Source organism: Otolemur garnettii, unplaced genomic scaffold, assembly GCF_000181295.1.
Source record: "Otolemur garnettii isolate 467f Iridium unplaced genomic scaffold, OtoGar3 scaffold00089, whole genome shotgun sequence".
In the NCBI taxonomy this organism is placed as follows: Eukaryota; Metazoa; Chordata; class Mammalia; order Primates; family Galagidae; genus Otolemur; species Otolemur garnettii.
Genome location: NW_003852484.1, coordinates 2,968,281 through 2,978,836, shown reverse-complemented (window position 1 = coordinate 2,978,836; position 10,556 = coordinate 2,968,281). Strand labels below are relative to the sequence as shown.

General features: G+C 36.9%; 1 protein-coding gene across 1 annotated transcript in view; it reads left to right on the top strand.

Annotated features, from left to right (window-relative positions):
- DIRC2 (disrupted in renal carcinoma 2) overlaps nt 1–10,556 on the top strand; it is a 90,073-nt gene that overhangs the window by 11,496 nt on the left and 68,021 nt on the right. Inside the window, exon 2 of the mRNA XM_023516295.1 lies at nt 764–857. Coding sequence (XP_023372063.1) covers nt 764–857 — 94 coding nt within the window. The remainder of the gene's footprint in view (nt 1–763; nt 858–10,556) is intronic.

Sequence of the window (10,556 nt, the reverse complement as noted above, 5' to 3'; positions counted from 1 at the left end):
CCTTGTTTTTATATTTCTGTATTATCTTTTGCCCTTTTATCCACATGACCAGCCACTAGTGCACATTTTCAAAATAATGGTATTTAGAATACAAAGGGGGAAAAAAACTATTTGATTCATACTATCTTCTAAAGTACTTATTTTTAATCCCATCTTTCTTTAATGAAACCAACTGATATATCAAGAAAGATTAGGAAGACTGTTTTTTATATGAATAAGCAAAGAGTTTGAAAGGACTACTTCCTCTGGCCCTTAAACAAGTATTAGCTTTTCTTGATTATAAGATAAAATATGTGCCTGACTAATCATTGTTTTTTTGAGAAAACTTAAAGCAATAATCTGTCACCTTAAAATAAGGACAGTTTTTAGAGTTTTTTTTATTAGCAGCTTGAATTTGAAAAAAACTTGATTCTTTATATTAGAGATATAAAACTAAAATACCTAGTCTTTTAAAGTTATTTTCTGTATTTTTAGTATTATATCTGAACAGAACATTCTAGACATTCATTTAAAAAAATTAAGGTAGTAGAACTCTTTCCTTTATTTTTGATATTATCATCTTAATTTCATATTAAAGTTGTTAATAGAATTATTTCATTTTCAGCATGCAGGGTTGGTTGGGTTTTTTCCTCATGTTGGAAGCTACAGAGAAAAGTCATAATATTAGAATATAGTATCAGCATGATTGAAAAAAACCCTTTATTCTTAACATTTGTCTTAAGAGAAAATAGAAAATAACGTTGATGTTTTTATTTCTTTTTAGGTCTTCGGGTAACTGTGCTCCTGACATCCTTCCTTATGGTTTTGGGAACTGGTCTAAGATGTGTACCTGTGTCAGACTTAATGCTTAAAAGAAGGTAAATCTTATAACTAACTTAAAAATGTTTTCCTGGGGCAGTGCCTGTGGCTCAGTGGGTAGGGTGCCAGCCCCATATACCAGGGTGGCAGGTTCGGGCCCAGCCCCAGCCAAACTGCAACAAAAAAATTAGCCAGGCATTGTAGCTGGCTACTCAGTCCCAGCTACTGAGGAGGCTGAGGCAGGAGAATTACCTAAGCCCAGGAGTTGGAGGTTGCTGTGAGCTGTGTAACACCACGGCACTCTACTGAGGGCAATGAGTGAGACTGTCTCTACAAAAAAAAAAAGTTTTCCTGCCTTTTTTTCTTTTATTATGAATATGTTACACATGTTTATTTATAAGCTTTTAGTAAGCAATTGCACTTTTAAGAAGATCAGTAGAGGGTCATATTTATAGAAGCATGTTTTTTTTTTACCCTAATGGTGGACATTTATTAATTGTTATATGTCATATACTAGTTGTTGTAGAAATTAAAAATATAAGTTAATCTTCATGCTGTCTAGGAGCTATGATAATCATGAGAAAATAATAGTATATCATACTGTATAAAAGGTCTGATAATTAATTTTGCAAACTCATCATAGAAAAAGTGCTATAATACCTCATTGCTGAATATCAGTATGATCACTTTCAAAGTACTCTCCTTGGGAAACTAGGCACCAGTACCAGTGTCTAGTCCACCCTTTAAAGCAACTTTGGAACTCTTTTTTTAGAATGGTCATCAGAGTTGTTGTTGTATGAGTTCTGAAAATTAAGTTCACAAACTCATCCTAGAAAAAGTGCTACACATACCTCATTGCTGAACATCACTTTGGTCACCTTTGAAGTACTCTCCTTGGGAAGGTAGGCACCAACACCAGGGCCTAGTCCACCCTTCAAAGTAATTTTGGAAGTCTTTTTCTGGAATGATCATCAGAGCTGTCATCATGTGGTGGTATGGCATACAAAACCATGCAATAGGTGGCGCCCGTGCTCAGTGGGTAGAGCGCCAGCCACATACACTGAGGCTGGTGGGTTTGAGCCTGGCCCAGGCCTGCTAAACAACAGTGACAACAACAACAAAAACATTGAGTGTTGTGTCCGGTACCTATAGTCCCACTACTTGAGAGGCTGAGGCAAGAAAATTGCTGAAGCCCAAGAGTTTGAGGTTGCTGTGAGCTGTGATAGCATAGCACTCTACTGACAGTGACATAGTGAGACTCTATCTCAATTAAAAAAAAATGCAATAACAATAATGTCACTCAGCAAGACACTGGCATTTGGGAACTGGTCTAAGATGTGTACCTGTGGCACACACCAACATGAACACAACTGTGAGACACTGATATACCAACGTTACGAAATCTCACTTATTTATACAGTGTTATCAATGTAAGCACACAGTGGCATGTTCACAAACTTAATTGTTAGCAGACAACAGCTCTGATGGTCATTCCAGAAAAAGAGTTCTAAAATTGCTTTGAAGGGTGAGCTATGAAGCTATGAAAAGGGTACCTCGAAAGTGACCATAGTAATATTCAGTGATGAGGTATGTAGCACTTTTTCTAAGATGAGTTCATAAACTTAATTGTTAGACCTTATATATAATAGTGTAGTTGATGCCAAATAAGAGGTTTTACATTGCCTGAAGAGACTATGAGAAGTTTTGGCTGAAGGTAACAAAAAGTGTTGATGAATAAGGTAGTAATTAAAGTAGGCATTGAATGATGAGTAGAATTTTGATCACTACAGTCAGGGAAAGGATATTCCAGGTAAGGGCATGGCAAGAGGGAAGGCAGTGGAGGCAGGTAAGCATAGGCCTCTTCTCAGACAGGTAGGGAGTTGCTTTAGTATACAAGAGTGTTGTTGCAACCAGTCCATGCATTTATTCTTAGGGATTTCAAGATATATGAAGATATAAAAACTTTTGTTTTCATTTGGGTTATAATATAAAAATTATTTTACCAGTAATACTTTATAATGAAAAGACATTTTTATTGATCAGGACGTCAATTTCTTAAATTAGTGTTTCTCCAGGAGATGGATGTCACCTGGAGAGTCATTGAGAATTTTTTTCATAAAAATGTATAAATTACTCAGGTTTGAGAGACACTGGTCTACAGATAAATGTGTAAGAATCCAATATTAAGAAACAAGGTTAGAAAAGGATATTTTGATCATGAAGGGTCTCGATGCTATCCTATAGAATTATATTTTCTTCACTGGACAGTTGGCAGCCACTTAGGCTCTTCCTGACAGGAGCAGTAGTATCAGATCTGTGTTAGGTACACTACTAATTGAGGTATGTAGTATTGATTGCAGGAGGAAGAGACTGCCCATAGGACACAAGGAAAGATGCAGTGAGAGCCCCAACCTAGAGGCATTCTTTTGATTGTTTATTGGTTCATTCATTCAACAAAATTCACTGAGCTTCTACTATGTTCTGGGAGTACAGCAGAGAACAAAGCAGATAAAGCTTCCTACCTATAGAATTTACATTGCAGTCAGAACAACCAGCAATAAACTAGATAAATAAATAAAACCTGTAGTATGTACTATGGCGGAAAATATAAAATAAGAACAAAGGAATTGAAATGTTGAGGGAAGGAGGCTAAGATTTCAGAAAGAAAACCTTAGTGGGAAGATAACCTTTGGAGATAAAAACCTAAAGGAAGTTTTAATGGACAACGCAGCATCTAGGAGACAAGCATTCCATGCAGAGAGAAACACAAGTGTAAACTATGGAAGAGGAAGAGCACACCAGGCAGGGAGGCGGGTTGGCTGGAGCCAAATGAGTGACTTATGGGAAGAGGAGTGGGAAATGAGGTCAGAGCAGTCATGGGGTGGTGGGAGTGTGGGACTAGATCCTTTAAGACCTTGTCAGCTCCTGTAAGGATGTCAGCATTTTCTGAGCTAGGAAACCACTGGAGGTTTTGATGTGAGGAGTGCTATGGTCACAGACTCCTCTTCTTCTTCCTTTTTTTTTTAAATAGAGACGGAGTCTCACTTTATTGCCCTCGGTAGAGTGCTATGGCATCTCAGCTCACAGCAACCTCCAACTCCTGGGCGATTCTCTTGCCTCAGCCTCCCAAGTAGCTGGGACTACAGGCGCCCACCACAATGCCTGGCTATTTTTTGTTGCAGTTTGGCTGGGGCTGGGTTCGAACCTGCCACCCTTGGTATATGAGGCTGGCGCCCTGCCCACTGAGCCACAGGCACCACCCTACAGGCTGCTCTTCTAAGAAGAGACTGAAACTGGAGGTCACAGGCACAAGTAAGACCAATTGGGAAATCAGTGTGGTAAACCAGGTGAGAGATGATCTTGGCTTGGGCCACCATGGTAGCAATGGTAGTGGGGAGAAATGATCAGATTCTGATTATTTTAAATATTATATTCAAATATAATTTCATTCTGATTATATTTTGGTCCATTTTATGATGGACCAGCTGTGGGGAATAAGAGAAGAGTCCACAATGACTCTATGCTCTAGGAAGTCAGGGGGAGAAGGGGAGTGGATTTTAAGGACAAGATGAGGACTTTCATTTGAAACACAATTTTTCATCTTCAAAATAAGAGTTCATTTTTCAATTTTCAAAGTATGTTCTCTTTCCAAAAAATTTAGGGTACAAGAAAAATCATCTGGGTTTTTTTTTAATTAAATCATAGCTGTGTACTTTAATGCAATCATGGGGTATAATGTGCTGATGCTATTTTATATATAATTTGAAATGTTTTCATCAAACTGGTCAACATAGCCTTCACGGCATTTTCTTAATTATTGTGTTAAGACATTTATATTCTACACCTAGTAAATTTCACATGTACCCTTGTAAGATGCACTGTAGGTTTGGTCCCACCAATTATCCTCCCTCCACCCATCCTCCCCCCTCCCCAATCATCTGGGTTTTTATGGAACACTAGTCATAATTTCCCATTCTTCTGAGATAGATTTTTAACATGAATTTCATTAATGTGTTTGAGATGCTCTTCATTTTCAAACATCTACAGGTTTTTTTTTAAGCATTCACAGTTTTTAAGTACAAATTCCAGTATAAGCTTGAAGTCAACAATGCACAAAATGCCTATTAATGTTTTTATTAGCTTTTCTTCTGTTTCAGGCAATTCATACTATTCCTTCTTTCTAATAAAGTATATCTCTTTATATCCTTTCCAGATACAAAATTGTAGAATTATAAAGAGTTGACTTTCCATCTTGGTGGAGAAACTGGTATAAAAAAGAAATAGAATTCATAAAGAAATGTAAACAAAGATAGAACGGATAAGAAAGAAATAAAGAGTTCAGAGAGATTGAATCTTTCATAAAAAGGGAGAATAAATTGAATTTTCAACCTTATATATTCATTTATAAGGAATATAGGAATATTAACCCCTTGAAATACGACTCTTATGTATCCATACGGTACTTAAAAGCAGTCGTATTAATGATGCACTATGCAGCTCTATTTTTAGTAGAAACTGGGTCTTACCTTTGCTCAGTCTGGTCTCTAACTTCTGAGCACAAGGGGTCCTAGTACTTCAGCCTCCCTGAGTGCTAGGATTACAGGCATGAGCCATTTTGCTCAGCCAGAAATGACTTTTTAAAAGAATCTGAGAGCTAAAAAGGCCTTCCTACTAAGATACAAATCCCAGAAGCCATGAAAGAAAGATTTAATACACCTGACTATATAAAAATGTAGAATTATCTTCATGATTAAATGTATTATAAAATAAATTCAAGTTAAAAACTGGAAAATATATGTAACAATAAGACAAATGGGCAATTTCCTTAGTTGAAAATATTCCTTTCAAATCAGTAAGACAAATAGCAACTCAGCAGGATAATGGGTAATGGATATGAGCAAGCAGTTACAGAAATTGAAATACAAATGACGTAAACTTTTCATCATAATTAAAGAAATGAAAATTAAAACAGCAGTTAGATGTCTTTTTCCTGGGAAAGATGAAAAAATATGATGATGTGCTGTTTTGCCTATGAGGTAGGGGAAAACAGCGCTGCTAGTGTGTGAGCAGTTTGGGCATCCTATGTGGAGGGCACTTGGGCTTTTATTTATTAGATTCAAATGCACATGTCCTTTAACCTGGAATTTGCACTTACTGAAAATTAACCCACGTACAAAGCTGTATTACCTTGCAAGGATTACCATGTTTGCTTGAAATTGCAGAAGGCTAGATGCAACCCATATGTTTCTATTAGAAGACTGGTTATAGTGCAGCATATCATGGATTAGTATATAGCTATGAAAAGGAATGAAAGTTCTACAGTCTGCAAAATACATTATTAGGTTAAGAGGCAAAGTTTAGAACATCATGTTTAATATACTCCTACTTAGAAAAAAAATGGGAAAAGGCCTTTTTTGGAAGAATCTATTACCATTGGCCCTTTCTAGCATAGGGGCCTAAGGAATTAGAAGTCTGGAGTAGAAAGAAAATTTACTTTTTATTTGATGCTTCTACTCTTGGGAATATTTTTACCATGTATATATGTTGCCCTTATATCTTGTTATATATGTATATAGTTAAGTAAAGCCAGAATGACCACATCATAGCTTTAATAATAAGATAAGGAAAGATGAGGAAGGGTTATAGTATATACAAATTTCTCCAGTATAGAAATTTCAAATAAAATATAAAATAAATAATATGTAGAGTTAAAAACTAAGAGTCTTCTGTGTAAAATATATACGATTCTGATTCCCCTGGATCAGTGTTGTTAATCACAGACTACCTGCTCCTTAAAGATACAGATCCCTGGGCGGCGCCTGTGGCTCAAGGAGTAAGGCGCCAGCCCCATATACCAGGGATGCTAGGTTTGAACCCAGCCCCAGGCAAAATTGCAAAAAAAAAAAAAGAGAGAGAGATACAGATCCCTGGGCCCCTGCCCAGCTTAGTCAGTTAGGCTCTGGGATGAACCCTAAGAATGATCTATAATGTTAACAAGCTCTTTTATCTTATACCCTGTTAAATTTGAAAACTACCCCTCTGGGTACATAGCATTTTCACTTTAAGAGTTAAAGTGAAATCTTAACTTCTACTCTTGGGAATATTTAGAGTAGAAATTATAGCAGATTATATTGCGCTTGTCCATCCTACAGTGTAATCCCATATTGTGTTTAATGGCTTATTTTAAGCTGATTAAAATTTAGCCTCTTTAATAATTCTATTTGCCTCAATTTGACTTTTTTTATTAAAACTCTAGAGATCGAGAGGGGAGATGAGGAGGGTGGATGGGGGAGGGAGGGTGATTGGTGGGGTCACCTCTATGGTTTATTTTACAAGAGTACAAGTGAATCTTTCTAAAAGCAGAGTATGAATGTCTTAACTCAGTGACTAAGAGAATGACATGAAGGTTATGTTAACCAGTTTGATGAGAGTATTTCAAAATGTATATGAAGACAGCACACTGTACCCCATGATTGCATTAATGTACATAGTTATGTTATAAGAAATTTAAAAAAAACTCTAGAGATCAAGCTTCGTGATTGTATTTCTGCAGAGTGGTCAAATGGGTTTCAGATAAGATAGGTGGGTAAGAAAAGTATTTCATGGGGTGGAGGGGGGCAAGGGAAGAGGAGTAAAAGATGTGTATAATTATCTTTAGAGGTTTGGAAAATACTTCCTCCCCTTCTTTTATTGTCTTTTGAGGTATGGTGGGTATTTCTGAAACTTTTCTCTCAAAAGCCCACAATGTTGTAAATGAACTTTTAAAATTTTTTGTTAATATTTTATACATTTAAAGAAGTAGATAAAACATACATGTACAGTTTATTGAAATAATCATCAAATAGATACTTGTGTAGTGCCATCATTCAGCTTAGACTTGAGTCTAAGCTCCGTCCTGATCATCATTCTCTCCCTGCCTCCTGTACATCATTACAATCATGAATGTGGATAGGATTTTCAAAATAACGTGAATTGAAAGTTATTAGGAATATATTGCAAATATCTACTCATTCTTTTCTTTGAAATAAGGATTTCCCTTGGATTTTTTTCTCTTAATAACAAATGGGACAAACAGGACAGTGCCTGTGGCACAGTGGGTAGGGTACCAGCCCCCATATACCGAGGGTGGCAGTTTAAACCCAGCCCCAACCAAACTGCAACAAAAAAATAGCCCAGCGTTGTGGCAAGTGCCTGTAGTCCCAGCTACTCAGGAGGCTAAGACAAGAGAATCACCAAAGCCTAGGTTGCTGTGAGCTGTGTGACGACACTCTACTGAGGGCGATAAAATGAGACTCTGTCTCTACAAAAAAAAGGGGGGGGGACAAACAATTAAAACTTTTATTTTATCTGCAACAAAATGATTAATAGGAAAAAAATAGATCAGAAGCAGATATTGATGATAATTTGACATGTAATAAAAAACATAAATCAATAGGATTGCTAAATAAATCTTATTTTATTAAAATGAGGTTTATCTGGTAAGTGTTTTTGTAAGTTGATCACACAGTAGAAAATAAAACTTTGTGTGTACCATGTATGAAAATGTATGACTGAGGGATTGGAGAACTGCATAGTTAAAATGAGAGAGTAAGGGAAAATTAACATTTTCTTTTCTTTTTTTCATTTGTTCTATCCTTAAGCAAATGAACAATTCAGTGAGAAAACGAGTCTTATCCCTAAAGAGACTCCATTTTTCCAAGCATAAAAACAGTGAATGAAATCACAAAGGGAAAGATTTGTGATAGGACCTGAGTTAGGCTAACATCTTAATGACATTAACATTTTGAACCTTTATGCTTCAAAAAAGATCATTAAGTCATAGTATAAACTGGGGGAAATACATTTCTAAGTATGACAGATAACTGGTAAATATATAAATATATGAGCATTTTTGAAAATTGAATAGAAAGAAAAATGGACATAGACAAGACTGACATGTTGATTCTCAGATTGCATCATTTAAATTTATAATTCAACAGACAACATTTATTGATAGCCTATGTATGTAAGGTACTGGCTAAGCTGTGTAGAAAAGACCAAAAATACAGAGGCTCAGTAAAATAGAAGTTTATTTTTCTCTCAAAAGATAGTGGGCTTTTCAAGGCAGCTAGGCAGCTTTGTTCTGCAAGGTCCTCCAGGGACCTAAGTTCCTTCTCTGTTGTTGCTCCAACACCCCCTAGGGTGACATCCTTCCTGTAGAAGCTGTCTCTGTAGAAGCTGGCTCATTATCATGCTGTCATTCTAGCTCACAGGAAGGCGAAGTAGGACATCCAAGGCAAGTGACTACATCTTTAGGTGATGACTCAGATGTATGTATCATTTCTACTCAAGTCTCATTGGTGCAGACTTATGACCAGGTCACACTTATCTTCAAGAAAGGTTGGCAGTGGAGCTCAGTAGCCGTGTACCCAGTTAAGCTCACGGATGCTACAACAAAAGAAAGAAAGAAGAGAAAATATATATGTGGAGAGTGTTAAGAGTCTCTGCATCAGATACCACTGTGTATTCATGCACTCCCTTCTTCCTATATAGAGAACATATTCATCCTTCCTCAAAGGAGAAAACTCAAAGTCCTGTTCAGTTATTGCATCCAACTTGAAATCCAGAATCTCTGGTTTCTGTCTCGTCTTTGTGGCTCACAGAAAAACTCATTTGATTGTTGTTTGTGGTTTGGCTTTGTCCTCTGGCAGTCTCTTATTTAAGTCTGTTATCCTCAGAGGCCACACTTGAAGTGATTGTTGGACACTCTGTGCTTCTTGGGGGCTACACAGTGAAGGCTTTCCCATTTCACTGCTTGGTGCTGATTTGGCAAGCTGAAGGTTGCTTTATGGATTAAGAGCCTTAAACTTTTATAAAAGTGTTTTGTAGGGTCTTGGCAATATGTATGCTTCCTTCAAACACTTAGTAATCTTCTGTTCTGTTTACATTAAGTAGGTTCCAGGTAATTGTAACCACTGGTTTTACTCCTGGTTATACATAGTTCTTTACACCTATTAAAATAACCTGTTATGCTTCTGGTTATACCTGTTTTTAACACCTTTATGAGCTTTTGTGCTCAGCCCATCCCATTCCTCAATGTAGTGGTGCCTACCTTGATACTATCTGAAAAAAGGCCTGGTAGGAAAATTACACTCTTAACCTAATCTTTCTACTAGACTCGCTCTGAAAAACATTTTATTTCCTGCCATTTGGATTCAGAAGCAACCTGAGGCTTCAAATTCCTGGATTCTCATTAAATTTAGATTGTAGGCCTCGGGGAAAGAGAAACTCTCTTAGCAGAGCTCTTGTCTTTCCATCTCCCCTTGCAAATCAGCTAATGCTTGCCTGGCTTTATATCTCTGTCCCATAGTGCCGTCCTAAAATCATAAAGGGGCAGGAAACGGTAATGTTCTGATTTTTTTCTAGCCAATCCCTGATCATCACAAACAATGGTATTGCTGCAGCCTCAAGTATTGCCCACTTGCCTTTACAGCCTACAGCCTAATCCCTAAGTGAGTTCCAAACATGTTGTGCCTTTGTGAATGCAGCGCCTCAATTCTTGAACTAATTTCTTGATTAGAAAACAAGTTAAGTGGCTATAGTGAGGAAACCACAAAATACAGTGGCTCAAACAAGATAGTATTTCTTTCTTATTTAATAGTCCAGAATAAGCAGGTAGGCCAAGGCATATAGGCAGTTCTGCTCCATAAGGGAATCTAGGGACCTGCATTTTCTATATCTTGTTCCTCTAAGGCAGTGGTTCTCAACCTTCTTAATGT